Genomic DNA, 17,779 nt, shown 5'->3' with positions numbered 1-17,779 from the left:
TTTATTTGATGATGCTGCATTTCTTTATTCAGCATTGGATTTTTCTTCACTGCCATTTTCTGCAATTTTCATAAAATCTTTTAAAAATATTTCTTTAATGTACTGAATATATTGGGACAAATGATGGATCTTGCATTGATGTTCTTACATGATGAAAATGATGCAGCCTACTTTCTGGACAGAAAGAGGAAATAAAAACTGAAGAACATAAATACTGAAAATATTCCATATCTGAAATCCTTAGTTGCACTTCTCTTTCTTTGGTACATTTGGTACATTTCCTCTTCTATTGAAAAACTGAATTTCTAAACCTGAGGTTCATTGTTCAAGCCTATATTCTATTTGGACTGGTTATCTAATATAACTTCTATCACAATAAATTTTCTGTTCAGTTTAATGAAAATTGTTGGAGATTATCTGACAATAGTTTGCATCTAACTGTCAACTGACTTATGCCTCAATGTGACCGTAATCAAGTTGTCTATATATTGCAATTACAATGTCTTAGGTGTAGAGGAATACACATCTTGAAATTTGTGTATTCCTCTGCATGTAAGGATTAGTCTATAAATGTAGCCTTGTCATGAATGGTAAATTATAACCATTACAGAATAAATATATTATAAAAAGTATTATGGATCCTTAAAAGCCACTACAGAGAGCCATATAGTGGTTAAGGCACCAGGCTAGAATCTAGAACTGAGCTGTAGTCCTGTGTTAGGCACAAAACGATTTGGGTGACCTTGGGCCAATCCCTCACGTAATCCAGGGAAAAGGGACGCCACTTCTGAAATTTTACCAATCTTGCAGGAACTTATCCAGTCAGTTGTCACACATCAACACTGACTTGAGGGCACACACACACACACACACCCATTACAATTGGTGAATTAGAGATAGCTACAATTTTGATATATTTAATATAAACGTGTATCATTCTAATGTAAAATTGTACTTTAAAAGCATCAATAATTAGTATTTTGGGGGTCTTAAGTTGTCAAGTAACTTTGTATTAATGATACATTTGCTTTTAATCCTAATGATACTTGCACAATGTAGTCCAGACCAGGGTTTTTCTGAATGTTCAAGAGAACCCTAAATTTCCAGGGGAACATGATGGAATTCTGTGAGAGACAAAGGGCAAAAAAGTTCAATTAAACAAAAAAGAATCCATAACGGTTTTTCTAAAATACTGTGGGAAGAAGGGGAGGACATATCAGAGTATTCAGAAACACTCCCCTAGAGAGCAATTGTGCTTAAGTCAACACAGCATTATGTGTGTTGAGAGACAGGCAACAGAGCTTCCAGTAAGTTATTTTAATAGGCTTTTCTAAAAAAGTTCGAAAACCCCTGGTCTAGCTGATCTTGCATTCTGTTCCTTAACATCCTGGAAAATCAGCAAAGTCTGGGTAAGTTTGACAACTTATTTTCTGTAATGGTCATATAAATATCTGTGATCTCAACTCCCAATATGGCACACTATATTCCTGTAGATCCATCAGCAATTTAGATGCTTACCAGGCTTCCTGACCTATCTTGTTTTTTTCTTTCCAAAAGTTCCTTTCAAGTAAAAATGTATATAGAAAACAAGCAAGTTGCAAAACATTAGTCCGAAGATGGGAACACCCCAAAGGCATTCTGAGAAAATTAAGTGGGGGGGAGTATAACCAAGCAGCTGGTTTGGAAGATGGCTGCCTGGCTTGAAGGGAGCGGGTGGTCATGGTGGGAACTGCTAAGCAATCGTATCAATAAGCTAAAAGTGAAAGGAGCTTTGCCATTTTATTTTCTGGTAAATCCATGTAACCACACCTTATTATGATAGGTCATGTCATGCATTAAAAATTGTAGCTAATTTCCACCATTAGATATACTTGGCTTAGAGAAAGCCATCAGAAAGACAAAAAGCAAGAAAACTTCAGGAAAATGTTTGTGATTTGAAAACCATGCAGCCAAAGATTGCCTACATTTATAAATGTATTTATTTTAAAAAGCCTGTTAGGCTAATGGTCATTACTAAACTGTAGCAGCAAATTCCAAGTAATTATAACATATAAAATATTGTTTTGCTATTGAATTTCTCATAAGTTCATTTAATTGGTTGGTCTAAAGACCAGGTTTTTTTCAACTGAAGTCACGAGCAAATTTGAGAGCCATCACACTCACTGTCTAGACAGCCACCTTTTGTCTTGTCCAGGCAGAACAAGAGCAGAGTCTGGCAACAATTCTGCTGTGCATTGCAAACCAGGTTGTACCCAATGCAAATCACTCAGAATGTGCTGCCAAGGGCAACTTCAACATTTACGGTGTCCATGCTCTCCTGCTTTGGATATCCCTTCATGTTTAAGTCACTTGCCTGACCACCAAGCCACACTAGCTGCCCTCACACATCTTATTTGTCCTTGCTGCTCTGCTTGAAGCCTGCTGTCTTTATATACCCAGTGGCATTCCTCTGCACATAACAGGCAAAGATAGGGAGGCAGCAGGGTGGATGGTATGAGATTGGCACTTCTTAGGACCTCGTGTTCCATGTCACTATCACAGAACACAGAAGACTGGCTGCTTCTGTAGTAGAGGGCAGAGCTGAGAAGCAGCAACAACATCTCAGCAAATCCTAGCAAATTTGGCTAGGATAAAGAAAATGGAATGATATCCTAGTCCAGGGATTAGAAGGAAGGCTGAACTCATTGTCTGGCCTCTGCTAGTTGCGTTTGCTACCATTTAGCAAAATTGTATTGCCCACATAACTCTCCCATAAGAGATCTTCCTTTATCTGTCTCCCATGAACTTGTAGAAAGCCAGAGATAACTTCAAAATTCTGCTGCTAAGGACTATATCAATATTGTTTCACTTGATCTTGTGGAGTCTGTTTCTTGGCCTGCTCTATCTTAAGAGTGTTGGCATCAAATTTGAAAGGCTGATTGTGTTTTCTTTTCCCTGTCTCCTATACCCCAGCAAATTATTGTGGAGCCAAACTGAGCTTCTTTATCACGTTTCTTCTCTTTCCTAGACTTAAAGTGGGCTTCTCTTTTTATAACCATTTCTGTGTATTTGCTCCATGATCATTCATGTGGTTCATACTGTACAGAACTACACTTTGATGTCAACCCTCGCAAAGCAATGGCCATCTTCCTGTTGCTAAATTACCATCCTGCGCATCCCAAAGGAGATGGTCCCTGTTTGTGTCCCACACTAATCATTTCCCCTCCTACAATCCTAAGAAATTCTACCTGCACTAGAATTTGAGCCAATCCCTACTTTTGCCATATTGACAGATCTGAGCAGAGTTGGACCAGCTGAAAGGATCTAGAACTCAGATTCAGAAATAACCCGTGCCTGGGATACCTGTCCTGAGCTGGATAAGTTTCCATGTCATCTCTAGCAGTCCCCTAGTGCATTTGTGAAAGTTTGCCTTGTCTTTATAGTGGATCAGATGGAGGTTTGATCCTGATGCTCAATCCTATGCACTGGGATTGCCAGCATAGAAGGAGAAACTATGCTGGTAGGAAAAATTATCTTACTGGCCTAGACTCCCCCAAGTTATTCTCGACTCCAAAAAGCTACCTCCAGAAATGGTGAGACTCTGAAAGAGTTCTTGCTGTCCTGTCAAGTCAGCTTGACTTTTAACTTCAGATTGTTTGTTGCCTATTATTTTAAATATGTTTGTTTGTTTGTTTATTTGGATTTATATGCCGCCCTTCTCCAAAAGGACTCAGGGCGGTGTACAACATTAAAAAACACACATCCCAAAAGTTTTAAAAAAATTAAATCCATATCCAAAAAAAACAAACCGAATTTAAAAGACAATACATTTAAAATAAGTTAAAATTAACAGGCCAGGCCGGCTTGCTGGAAAAGCCAACTTTTTAGGGCACGTCAGAAGGAGCAAATTCTTCATTATTTGTTATTTAACTATCCTGTTGACTTAGGAAACAGCCCTCCCAACAGATTCCAAGAAAGTAACACCAAAGAGATACAGGAGGTCTTCACACAGTACATTTTCTGAGAGGTAACATAACCACAGTTTACTCAGCCCAATTGTAGATTATATCAGAAACCATGACTAACAATACTTGCTGGGATACTTAATGCATTGTGGTATGCTAAAATCAACTAGTTTGGGGTGACATTTTTGATTCAATGTGCTTTGGAAATCCAGATAGCTGAGTTAGTTCAGTAACCATAATTCAATTAGCCAGAGAATGAGGAAAAAAAATGAATTGTGTAGTCTTCTCTAGCTTTTTATATTAAGCAAATGTCACAAGACTTGATAGATCAACTAAATTCTGGTCACCATATAGTCACCATGCTTATCAATGCTTTTAAAAGAAAATTGCACATGGACACACACAAAAATCCCTGAACATCTTGGATTGTGAGAGAATTAAAAATTCTGCCTGTTTGGGGGACTTTGTAGAACTATGAAATTTTTTTATTTGCCAAATCTATCAGGGCTGCAGAAATTACGGCCATTAATTTTCATTATTATAGAAACCTGAATTAATTTCTGCTGTTACCTCTGTGAGGTGGGAGTGAGCTGCATTTTAGTAATATTTGCGCAGCAAAGGTAACATGAATGAACTTCAGATGTATTATGAAATAATTACCCTAGACACTGGACAGTTTTGCTACATTCTCATTATTTAGTTGTTAGGACCAGATCAGTTATTCCACTGGTCAGGTAGCTTTAGCCCAGGGCTCTCTAAATTTGGCAGCTATAAGACTTGTGAACTTTTAAGTCCCAGAATTCCCCAGCCAGCTTATAGTTGCCATGTTTGGACAGCCCTGCTTGTAGGCCAGATCACAAACCATTCAGTTATAGCAGGAAGGGTGTGGATGGTGTGAAAAGTTTTACTTTCTCCAGGGCAAGTTGTATTGCCACAACAGGCTACATCTGGTTAGGGGACAGGAGGCTAAAACATATAAAAAATGATTGCTGGACTTGGATACGTCTAGTAAAGTTTAATGAAAAGAAGGACTAGGTGTGAAACAATAGCAGTGTTCCAATATCTATGGGGTTGCCATAAAGAAGAGGAAGTCAAGCTATTCACCAAAACACCTGAGGGCAGGACATGAAGCAATGGATAGAAATTAATCAAGGAAAGAAGCAACCCCCGAACTAAGGAGAAATTTCCTGACAGTGACAACAATTAATCAGTGGAACCGTTTGCCTCCAGAAGTTGTGGGTATTCCATTACTGGAGGTTTTCAAGAAGAGATTTGTCTGAAATGGTATAGGCTCTCCTGCTTATGCAGAGGGCTGGACTAGAAGAGCTCCAAGGTCCCTTTCGTTATTCTGTTAACTGAAAAGGCCTAGTACAGTGTTTTTCAACTTTAATACCTTTAAGACAGGTAAACTTCAATTGCCAGAATTCCTTGGCTAGCTTGGTGGCTGGGGAATTCTGGGAGACAACCTCCCTCTCTCCCCTGCGATGAGAAGGCACCCAAACGGGTCATTGCTTGTGAATAAATAAATAAAAAATAAATAAAAATAAATAAAAATAAATAAAAATAAATAAATATATAAGTAAGTAAATAACAAACAAACAAATGCCGGAACAAATATTTGGAAAAGAAACTCCAACTCGGTGGCGAAGCAAAGTCAGCCACACCCATCTCCCAATTCCATCCAGGCTACCGCTACCGCTTCCGCCTCTGAGTTATAGGCCCGATAAGAGAAGAAGATGCCCTCCGCCAAAGAGGAGGAGGGCGAGGCGGATCTGCGCAGGCGCCGTAGTGAAGAAAGTGGCCAAAGGCTCGCGGCACGCCGAGAGCTGCGCGCGCGCCGTCGTCCCCGCACGGAGGGTGTTCCTTTCTATCTTTTTTTCTTTTTGGGTGTGCGCCGTCCTTGCTGTCTCGCGAACCCCGCGGCCGTCATGCTCTGCCGCTTAGCTGTCGCGGCCGGCCGTAGGTGAGAACCTGGCGGGGTCGGAAAGCCCTTGAATTCCCGGCCAAGGACGCGACGAGAGGCGGGGGATTAGGAATGGGCAGGACGCGAGGGTGGATTGTGTGGGAGGAGGAGGAGGAGAGGAGGAGAGCACTGCTGGAAGGACGCTTGGATTCGGTCGAAGGCGGCTGCCCCAAGCTAATAGCAATAGCGCTTCGCTTTATATACCGCTTCACAGTGCTTTACAGCTCTCTCTCAGCGGTTTACAGAGTCGGGCTATTGCCCTCAACTATCTGGGTCGTCCTTCATTTGACTTGCAGTCTTATCGTCCCTGTGAAAGCCAGTATAGCTGGAAGGGTCTGCGCTGGGCAAAGCGTGAAGCTACCCCGTTAAATTTTTGCATATAGTTTTTATTCTGTGCCCAAAGGAACTGTGCAGCTTAAATGTACTGTTATTTGCCCCTGGCACTGACAGTCCGCTAATGACATGCTTTACAATAATTTTGGAACCGGCTTTGGCTTTTGCACATTAACCTCGTTAGGTAAATTATTGTCATTGGCCAAAGTCATTGGTTCCTCCCTCTATAAACGGGAGTTTATTTATTCATTGAATTTGGATGCTACCCATGTCACTGTTAACGGTGACTCTTGGTGGCTTACAAAGTAATTAAAAAGTTAAAAAAAGATAGCACAAAAAAGTAGGAAGATTAAATAAACTAAAAAATGGAGAGGACTAGCAACGTGGAGGTGGGGATCTTCTCTGTGTCTCACCTCCAGTTTACAAGGCCCCTATTGAGACTCCATACCAACTGACAAATCGGTAGGTTAGTGTCCTTTGACGACATAGATTTCCATGAACATGCTCTTCTTTAACACTTGCTTTTTGGAAGTTCCCACTCCCAGAATTAAAACGAGTTTTCTGCATGTGCTGTCATTTTGTGTTAATCTGGATTTAGAGGCCAAGTGTAGTAACCCTGACAAAGTTTTTCTAGCACTTTCCCCTTTGACAGTTTATTAGTAAACATTACATATCTTCCTCCATAAAAGAGAAACAAAAACAATAATTGCATTTTATAGCTTAACATTTTAACGTTTGTGGAGATATGTATGTTGTTTTATTATGTTGTTTTAACTCTTGGCCGGGGAAAGTGCTAGAAAAACTTTGTCAGGATTTGATATAAGATAAGCACCTGTATAAACGTTGAAAGAAAAAGAATGAATAAATAAATCTGGGGATGGGATGGCAACAGCTTTGTTTACTGATTAAAAACAGTTTTGATTAGAAGCACGAAAGAAATCTAATATCAACTTTAATGAAAAATAAAATTCAGACTTTTATTTTTAGCAGTGATATGTGATAAATGATAGTCAGTGCTTTAGTGTTCCCAATCCACACACACAATACAGTCCATATTTGCAAAATACATTTAAAGAATAAAACAAATATTAGATGTAGGTCAGTTTGAAAGAAATGTGTATCACAGTTCAGAAGATATGAAGGATTCTCCCATGGAGAGGAAGGCATGTCTTACACTCTTGGTAAAATTAGAAGAAGCTGTTGCAAACAAAGGAATACAGGTAGTCCTCGACTTACAAGCATTTGCTTAGTGACCATTCGATGTTACAACTGCACTGAAAAAAGTGACATGACTAGTTTTTAGGACCATTGCACCATTCTTCTCTTACGTGGCAACTGGCATGTATTTATAACAGTTGCAATGCCCCAGGGTTATACGACCTTGACAAAGTCAATTGGAAAGCCAGATTCACTTAACAACCATGTTACTAACTTAACCATCGCAACGATTCTCTTAACAACTGGCAAGGAAGGTCGTAACATGGGACAAAACTCACTTAACAACTCTTGCTTAGCAGTGGAATTTTTGTGCTCAATTGTAGTTGTAAATCGAGGGCTACCTATTTGTAAATAAGAGACTGCTGGAGATGATATCTACAGATGGTGTAGAGCTTGGAGGTCAATTGTTTGCTTGTTGAATTTAATGCTTATGTTGCATTTCAGAGGACAGTTACCTCTTTCCCATACCTCATCTCTATCTCAGGTATGAGTGTAAAACGATCGAACAAATTAATTCCGTGATATTAACATAAACCATACTTCGGGTGATCCCTGTAGCTCTGTCATTGTCTTGGGCTAGGTTTTGTTTCTCTTCAGTTCACAGATAAATAGAAGTAATGATGCTATGGGTAATTGTGGCAATAAGTGATAGATGATAATGATTATGAAAATTTTAACAACTAAATGTATTGGGTGATGGCAAAGAAAAAATCCTACAAAGTGAAAATCAATGCATTTTTATTGTACAATTTATTTATTGTCTTTCAGAAATAACACTGTGCTGATTACCTCTCTTGGTTGCCTGGCCTCTAGAAAAAAGCACACTCTCCCTGACTTGCCCTATGATTATGGTGCATTGCAACCACATATCAGTGCAGAAATTATGCAGCTTCACCACAGCAAACATCATGCTGCATATGTAAATAATCTGAATATTGCTGAAGAAAAATACAAAGAGGCTTTGACAAAAGGTACTGGGAATAATATATCACTGTACATCTTTCTGGTTTTATTCCTGCTAAAACTGACTCTTTATGACTGTTCTATGTACATTTGTTTCCCCTGTGCTGAGTAATAATTATTCAAGGTGAAAGCTATCTTCTTTGGACTGTCAGTGAGTCAGACCCTCACACAAATTCTTTTGAATTCTCAGAGGAAAACATGGGATATAAATGCAGTAATTGTGTTCCTATCTTCTCTTACCCAACTGAAGTGCAATAGGGGCCATTGTAGAGTCCAGGATCCACATGTCAAATTTGAGTTTAAAAGACTAACATAAACAATAATGAAACCAATTTGAGGAGTTGTATGCAAAATGAATATGTTAAAGAGAAGGCATTGCATCATATCAGCTAGCAGTTGAGAGTAGCCTTAACATATTTGGATTATGAGGAAATCATAGTTGTAATTTATTGTTCCCTTGACTGACTAGCGGAAGTAAGCAGAGGAAGCCATTTGTCATTTGTGCCTTCTACTGTCATGAGATTGCAAACTAATATAGTCATATCAGTGGAGTTAGCTAAACATATATACAATTGCCCTTGTGTTATTGAGGATTATGTTGTCCCAGATAGTAAGTTATTGAATATAACTCTCAATCCTAGCCATTTGGAAGGTAAGTTTATAAGTTTGTTTCTGAGGTACCAGCATACTATTCATGAGGACTTTGTATGATGTTTCTCAATAATTGCTCATAGAAGCTTTACAGATAGAATAAGGAGAAGAGATATAGTCCCCAAGAGTTTAATAATTAAACTGGGACAGGAGTGCTTTTAGTTGATGGTTGCAAGAAAAGCAAATATAGTTATCCAAAAATCTTTATTCATAGGATGTAGCCAAGCATTGTTCTTGGTGTGTGGTCTAGAGATAAATCAAAAGAATCTTATTCAAACTGCATGAAACAGAAAATAGGAATCAATTTGCATAAAGCCTATTTATATTTGCATTGTATTTCAGGTTGCATTCTGTGTTACATCAGAAGAAAATTTGATTAGTCTGATGATTCTGCTTTTATCAAAAGAAGCTTTCAGCATAAGAGTTTTCCTTTTTGGCATTATTTCCATTTCCACTTCTAATTAAAGATACATTCAAGAAAAAAGGCTGGGAAAGCAAGTTTTGTTTTGTCTTTCCCCTAATTCAGATGTGGGTCAGGAAACAGCAATTACAATTCCTTGAAATTGGTATGAGGAAGCATGGATTTGGAGTATTGGAACCCAGAGCTAAAGGGAACCAGGTTAAGTTCGTAACTTTTTAGAGATTTTGCTGAATTGAAGAATGCAACACATGTTTTAATTAAGATGTGCACGACAGTACTTGAATACATGTGTGAATTCTTACATGAAAGGCACTTGCATAAGATGTTTTGTGTTAGGACTTAGTACTGCTTTTTCTCTGTTCTTTCCATCTTCAGGGGATGTAACAGCCCAGGTGTCTCTTCAACCAGCTTTGAAGTTCAATGGGGGAGGTCACATTAATCATAGCATCTTTTGGACAAATCTGTCTCCTAAAGGTGGAGGAGAGCCAAAAGGTTTGTATTTGAACTGGTTTATGGTAGTAGAAAGGTCGGCAGTTTGAATACCTAGCGCCGTGTAATGTAGCGAGCTCCCATTACTTGTCCTAGCTTCTGCCAACCTAGCAGTTCGAAAGCACGTAAAAATTGCAAGTAGAAAAATAGGGACCACCTTTGGTGGGAAGGTAACAGCACTCCGTGTGCCTTCGGCATTTAGTCATGCTGGCCACATGACCATGGAGATGTCTTTGGACAGCGCTGGTTCTTCGGCTTTGAAACGGAGATGAGCACCACCCTCTAGAGTCGGGAACGACTAGCACATATGTGGGAGGGGAACTTTTACCTTTACTTTTACCTTATGGTAGTTTTTAGTACTATTGATACAGGCTAAAGTAAACTTTGAGTTTATTTTAGAAATTTTACTTAATTTTTAAATAAAACAAATCGGGTTCTTTATCAGTGGCAAATAAAAATCAGATCTGGAGTGATCTACCTCACTCTAAAATGCTTATTTAATGTTTACAATGTGGGTGTCCACAGGGAGGATCAACAGTAGCAAAATGGCAGACAGGCCAGATAATTAAAATCCTGTCCCTTTTTACATGCATATAATGAATGTAAAAAGGGGGCACAATGTCTCAGTGGTTAAAGACATGGGTTTGTCAGCTGGAAAGCTGACAGCCTGAATTTGGGACCAGAGTGCCGTGGGATGGGGTGAGCTCCCATCCCTGCCCCAGCTCCTGCCAACGCAGCATTTCGAAAGCATGTAAATGTGAGTAGATAAATAGGTACCACTTTGGTGGGAAGGTAACAGAATTTCATGCACCTCGATATATAGCCATGCTTGCCACATGATCACAGAAGAGTCTTTAGACAACATTGGCTCCCTTGGCTAAGAAACTGAGATAAGCACTGCCCCCTAGAGTTGGACATGACTGGACAGGAGAAACCTTTACCTTTATAGTATGTGCAACACATGTTTAAAAAGTGGGACTTTGCCCAGTCACTTCTGCCATTTTGAACCCCTACCACACTCCTGTTTGCAGCCTTCAGGATTAGCTTGACACAATGATAATGTCTGGTATGAGAAATAATAATTATATAGATACAAAAGTTCTGTCTTCTGCTTCGACGATATCCATGTTCTCAGGGTCTATTGACAAAGGAAATTCTTTATGTTACTAATATTAGAGCTAGTTTTTCAGTGTCTGCAGATTCATGGGCCTAGAGGTGGGGCATCTTTTCAGATGCCATGCTGGGACATATTTATTAGTGGTAAGTAAAATATTTCTGTATAGCACTTGGACTTATATACCACTTCACAGCACTTTACAGCCCTCTCTAAGCAGTTTGCAAAGTCAGCATATTGCCCCCAACAATCTGGCTCCTCATTTTACCGACCTCAGAAGGATGGAAGGCTGAGTCAACCTTCAGCCTGGTGAGATTCGATCTGCCAAACTGCTGGCAGCCTGGGATCAGCAGAAGTAGCCTGCAGTCCTGCACTCTAACCACTGCGCCACCACGGCTCTATATGGCTTTCAAAAGATATAAATTAGAAACTGGGAAAGAATTTATGAAAGCAAAACATTGGTATTAACATTTATGCCATTTTAATACCAATATTTTAGTTTGCTTTCATAAATTCTTTTGGTCCAATACAGCAATTGATAATCATGAAATAAATCAAGATTATGGCTTTCACCAAAAGGCCGAAGCTCTGTTTTTGGAGCATTAATGGCCAATAATTAAACAAGTGATTAGCATTAAGTATTTAGGAGTTGTCATTCGTGCCACTGGTTTGAGGAAAACCCATGGGAATATGCTGCTGGTACTGGACAAATCCTTGTTTTTTTCTGATCCAAAGGAGGCTATTATGTTCCAGCTGCACTTAAGCTCTTTCAGGCTAAGTTGCTAGCCCAGCTCTTTTATGGGACTCTGGTTGCCCCTCCAGCTTCATGTTTCACCTCTCTGGAGAGGGTACAATCTAAATTCACCTGAACAGCTGTCTACACATCTACAACGGAATCAAGACCACGTGAAGTGTTAATACCACTTTATAATGACTCGATAAGGCCACACTTGGAATACTGCATCCAGTTTTGGTTGCCATGATGTAAAAAAGATGTGGAGACTCTAGAAAGGGTGCAGAGAAGAGCAACAAAGATGATTAGGGGACTGGAGACTAAAACATATGAAGAACGGTTGCAGGAACTGGGTATGTTTAGCTTAAGAGAAAGAAGGACTAGGGGAGACATGATAGCAGTGTTCCAATATCTCAGGGGTTGCCACAAAGAAGAGGGAGTCAAACTATTCTCCAAGGCACCTGAGGGTAGGACAAGAAGCAATGGGTGGAAACTAATCAAGGAGAGAAGCAACTTAGAACTGAGGAGAAATTTCCTTACAGTTAGAACAATTAATCAGTGGAACAACTTGCCTTCAGAAGTTGTGAATGCTCCAACACTGGACATTTTAAAGAAGATGTTAGATATCCATTTGTCTGAAGTGGTGTAGGGTTTCCTGCCTAGGCAGGGGGTTGGACTAGAAGACCTCCGAGGTCCCTTCCAACTCTGTTATTCTATTCTAACTATAGACAGGTAAGATAAAAGCTGAGTCAAGAGTGCCCAACTTCTATAAACCTTTGGTTAAAACTCAAGTTATATCTTCAAGAATTAGCATCTTTCATTGTTTAGGACAATTTTCAATCTGCATGGATCAAGGCTGTTGAATCTAATGTTTTAAATCTAGTCTAGTCTCCCGCCTCAGTTCTTAAAATGGAATATGATCAGGCGAAACAAGCCCTGAAGCAAAGGATAAAGGATACGAAGAGGCAAACAGAACTAGAGAAGGCCCCAGGCTTCCTGTCACCAGTATACAATAGATATATTGTCTCTTCTGCCACCTACCTTACATGGCTAGAAATACCCAGCCATCAGAAAACTTTCTTGCCGATGTCATACTCTCCTTCTGCAGTATTGGATGGTAATGATCAAAAAGTACCAAGACTCTGCCCCTGTGATTCCAAAGAAGTGGAAACTACAAAACATGTTCTTCGTTGTTCTTTTATGGAGATATCCACACCAGATTTATACTGCCTCCGATAAGTAGATATCCTGATTAGCCCAAATTTGGCTTTTGCCCAGATGCTGCTCATAGATAGAGTACCCAGTGGTGGGATTCAATTTTTTTTTACTACCGGTTCTGTGGGTGTGGCTTGGTGGGCGTGGCATGGCTTGGTGGGTGTGGCAGAGGAAGGATACTGCAAAATCCCCATTCCCTCCCGATCAGCTGGGACTCCGGAGGCAGAGAATAGATGGGGGCAGGGCCAGCCAGAGATGGTATTAACCAGTTCTCTGAATTACTCAAAATTTCTGCTACCGATTCTCCAGAACTGGTCAAAACCTGCTGAATACCACCTCTGATAGTACCCCTTGTTACAGCACATGTAGCTGTGTTTTGTGCAGCATTGCAGAAGTTCCGTTGAAGCCTGATGCACCAATCTCCCATAATGCATTCTTTGTAACTACAATTCATTTAAATGTTAGTATTTGTTATACTAATAGGTTTGGATACTATTACTTTGCTGCAAATGTAATATAATTTAGTGTTTACATTATAATTTAATATGGGCTGTATCCTACAACTCATCTATAGATATCAGTTGCATTGTTTTACAAATGTATTTTAATTTTGTCTTAAACTTTATTTTGTTCATTATCTGCCTTTGGAGACAACAGCATAAATAAGAGATCAGGAAGTTGCATAAACACACAGAGCCTACATGTCTAGTGAATCCCTTCTTTTACAAGCATGAAATAGGTCTTGATTTTTGCTGCTTACTGTTCTGGTGGATCAGCGTTATTGTAGCAGCATTGCTAAACAATTACCATTAAGTAACATACCTTTCTCAAATCTTGATTAGGAGGTAGCTTGATAAATTACAATTATAATCCTGATGATAATGGATGTCTTACTGTGATTAATATTGCATTGAATTGATGGGAGGAACATAACAAAAGATGTAATTTTTTTAGGCTGCTTTTATTTTCTTCACATTGGTTAAGATTATGTTGATTTATTTACACCACTGTCTTCAGAATTAATCTGAAATAGTTGTTTGGGCTACCTGATTAAAAAAAAGACAAGTGCTATGTAAATGCAAACTCTTTATATATTTCTCATTTTAAGGAGAGCTTTTGGAAGCCATTAAACGTGATTTTGGCTCATTTGCAAGTTTTAAGGAGAAACTCACAGCTGTTTCAGTTGGTGTCCAAGGCTCAGGTTGGGGATGGCTCGGTTTTAATAAAGAATCTAATAGACTCCAGATTGCTGCCTGTTCCAATCAGGACCCTCTCCAGGGAACCACAGGTGAGATTCTCTAGGTGGAAGTTGACTACATCTGTTAAATACCATTTTTAGTTACAGAAGGAATAAAACAATAGCAATTAGCATTTAGACTTACAGTATATGCTGTTTTACAGCATTCTGAATGGTTTACAGTCAGCATATTGCTCCCAACACTCCCTCATTTTACCAACTTTGGAAGGATAGAAGTCTGAGTCAACCTTGAGCCAGTCTGGGTCAAACTCGAGGCAGGGAGCAGAGTCATCCTGCAATACTGCATTCTAACCACTGAGCCACCATGGCTCTAATATGAGCATTGATGATTCTACTTGTGTTTCACTAGTGAATGCTTTTGCTTTATTCATGAGACGAACTAGTTTCTGACAGTCTCACTTGCATAGCAGTTCGGATAAGAAAACAAAAGACTAAACCAGACACGAACAATGTTTGTAGGCACATTGATGTTCAGACATTGCTATAAAATAATACCTGCTGGTGGAAAAATCTCCAAACTGCTTCTCCCCTGCAGGTAAGAAATAGCTTAGTCTCTCTTTCCAGCTTCTCATTTCAGTCTTGTGGTCAGCCACATAGTATTTGGCAAGGACAGCTTTCCTTGAACTGAGTTTTGCATTGAATAAGAATATTTTAGGAGGTATTTTTGTATATATAAGAGAAGCATTTGTTTTCTCTTTCTGTCTTAAGACAAAAACACAATTTTTACAACTTTCTAGGATTAACAAAATAACTCTTCTTTCTACACCTTTATAATTTACAATAGCTGTATTTAGAGAAACTCTACTGTTTCCTAGAGGAAGAAGGTAATCTTTGATTTACAATCACAATTGAGCCCAAAATTTCTGTTAAATGCTAAATGAGACATTTGTTAAGTGAACTTTGCCGTATTTTACAAAGGTTTTTTTTGCCACACTTAAGTGAATCACAACGGTTGTTAAGTTAGTAACACAGTTGTTAAGTGAGTCATTTTTTTCAGTGCCATTTTTAACTTTGAACGGTCACTAAATGAACTGTTATAAGTCAAGGACTACCTGTAGTTCCTTCCAAGAGGCACGATGGGTGTATAATGAGAGTAATTAAACCTGTCAGGAAATTAGTTCATTTTGAAAAGTATTTTTATATGCCCTTGAAAGAAGCTAGTACTAGTAACTGGGTGGTCAGTGTTTATTTGGGTAATAGTCCTATAGGCTTTATTTAAATTGGGGTAGGGGGTATGTTTGTGGCAATAACTTGTTAAAGTTTGTAGTATTTTAGCAATATTTTTCCTCTTTTTTTAGGACTGACTCCTCTATTGGGAATTGATGTATGGGAACATGCATATTATCTTCAATATAAAAATGTTAGACCTGACTATCTCAAAGCTATATGGAATGTGATCAACTGGGAAAATGTATCTTCAAGATATACAGCTTGCAAATAGTAGAACAGAAAATCTTATAGAAACAAGACCTAAGTGATCCTCAGATTATTTTCATAATATGTAGCAGTTCAATTGCTAATTATTCCATCACTGAAAATATCACATCACCAGAAAGTCCTCTCTATCAAGCTAATTTGTACCTAATTGTGGTAAACTTGTAGGTTTGAAAGTGCTAATTGTCTCTTTTAAAAAAAACGGGTTATCTAATTTTCTGAAAGAATGTAAATTTCTAAAACTTAAAAATGGATTACAAATGAAATTCCTTTTAGTAACATGTGAATTTGAATGCTTTTGAATAATTTCTTGCAAATTGAGGAAGATTCCAGGAAATAAAATTTAGAGAACTTTTAATAAATTAGATTTCTTGAAAAGTTATGTATCAAGAACTTCACGGTAATTAAATAAGTTATACTGTTACACTTATGTTAATGATAAAAATTTGGCATGTTCATTATAAAGATTCAAAATCTGTGTCAGTTGGTAAATATAGAAAGTTAGTTTGTGAAATTTGAGCTTCTGAAAGGGGGGAAATCAGTGATAAATATAGTATACCAAGTATATAAGATAAATTGATTGGATTAAAGTTGTAATTTGCACTTCGTGTCTTTGAGTGAAATATATCCATTTATTGCTATGTTTACTATAGATCTCACTATTGTATAGACACTCAAAAAATAAAAGTGCAAAATGATTCTTAAGTAATTAAATAAACGTGTATAATACTAATGGACCATTTTAGAATGAAAGAACTTTAGGATTAAATGTGAAAACTACGGGGATTGGTGTATTGAGTATGCCTGGGAAAAATTCAGAATGTCACATCTCATATACTTTAAAAGAGCAAAATATGAAAAAGTGAAAATGAAAAAAATGTAGGTTTATTTAGATATAAGGCAAACTGAATAGGCTTAAATCATAAAACTGCATATAAATATGATATTGAAAGTTGGTTGAGAATACAATAGAATAAATAGAATGCCTGACAAATGGTTCAGCTCTGAACAGGGAACAAGCCAAGGTTTGATTTGTGTAAGGAATATTTTGATATCAGAGATGTGTTTGGGGACATGAATACACGTGCATTTTTGTATGCAGATCATGCTGTGTTGTTGGCTGGGAATCTAAATTTGCAGCAGATGTTAGGATAGATAATGCAATGAGTATAGATGAAAAATATAAGATCAAAATAAATGTGTTTGGAATCAACAGGTACAAATTACATATATATAATGGTTCGATTCCCAGTAAGGGTATGGCTAGCTGATGAGAGCTATCCCGTGTAAGGTTGAGATTGTCTTTGCAACGTTTCGGCAGGATCTCACCTGCCATCTTCAAGCGTGGGCTTAAAAATACATATATATACATACTTAATATATATATACATACATACATACACACACACACACACACACCCAAAATTAGAGCATGAAAACGATTCTGTGCTCCTTATAGCAATCTTAAAAATATATCATCCGTATCACTTAATATATCAGAAGCGGGAAGGGATTCAATTGTCTAGGTCTAGGAAGTACAAGATGTGGATTTTGTGTGTTTTATAAGTGTCCCTTAAGTCATTTCTGCAAAGCCCTGAGGGTAAATGAGTACAAAATGTTAACTCAAGTGTTCATGCAACCTGATCATCAAGCAGGGAGGTCATGGCTATGTCTGTTGCTCTTGGATTGAGTATAGTAGACTTTCATCCTTTTGAGAATTTACAAATCAGCATACAGCATGTAGAGATGGTTGATTTTCTATTATGTAAAGGTAGCAGAAAGTCTTTAACATTGCCACTAGATGGTGCTGCTGTACCATGCTTAGAAATTCTGTTTGGCTAATGCAATAAATTATTGGTATATTTAAATACTAACTAATTTGTCAGGACAAGCTTCTATAGGCTAGAAAATATTTCAACAAATGTAGAAAGTGTGTGCATAAGCTTGAAGAAGTGTGAATATTAGTTATCCAACTCAGCAAATGGAAAGATACACTATATCTTATGGCAGGAAACCTGTTAAAGACTAAACTGTAGGAAACAG

At 38.2% G+C, this 17,779-nt stretch overlaps 1 protein-coding gene across 1 annotated transcript; it reads left to right on the top strand.

Moving 5' to 3' along the window:
- Positions 1-5,703: 5,703 nt before the first annotated feature.
- On the top strand, positions 5,704-16,339 carry SOD2 (superoxide dismutase 2). The gene is made up of 5 exons (XM_081941894.1): positions 5,704-5,907; positions 8,227-8,429; positions 9,869-9,985; positions 14,153-14,332; positions 15,601-16,339. Exons 1-5 carry the CDS (start codon positions 5,873-5,875, stop codon positions 15,741-15,743), a joined length of 678 nt encoding a protein of 225 aa, XP_081798020.1. The 5' UTR covers positions 5,704-5,872; the 3' UTR covers positions 15,744-16,339.
- Positions 16,340-17,779: the final 1,440 nt, after the last annotated feature.

Source organism: Natrix helvetica, assembly GCF_964273705.1.
Source record: "Natrix helvetica genome assembly, chromosome: 2".
Taxonomy (NCBI): domain Eukaryota; kingdom Metazoa; phylum Chordata; class Lepidosauria; order Squamata; family Natricidae; genus Natrix; species Natrix helvetica.
This window is presented reverse-complemented; position numbering and strand designations above follow the sequence as displayed.

Excerpts from the sequence above, each read along its gene's own strand:
- SOD2 (XM_081941894.1), top strand. The coding sequence starts at position 5,873 with ATGCTCTGCCGCTTAGCTGTCGCGGCCGGCCGTAG. Across the intron at positions 5,908-8,226 it reads GCTGTCGCGGCCGGCCGTAG|AAATAACACTGTGCTGATTA; the intron begins GTGAGAACCTGG and ends ATTGTCTTTCAG. Across the intron at positions 9,986-14,152 it reads AGGTGGAGGAGAGCCAAAAG|GAGAGCTTTTGGAAGCCATT; the intron begins GTTTGTATTTGA and ends TCTCATTTTAAG.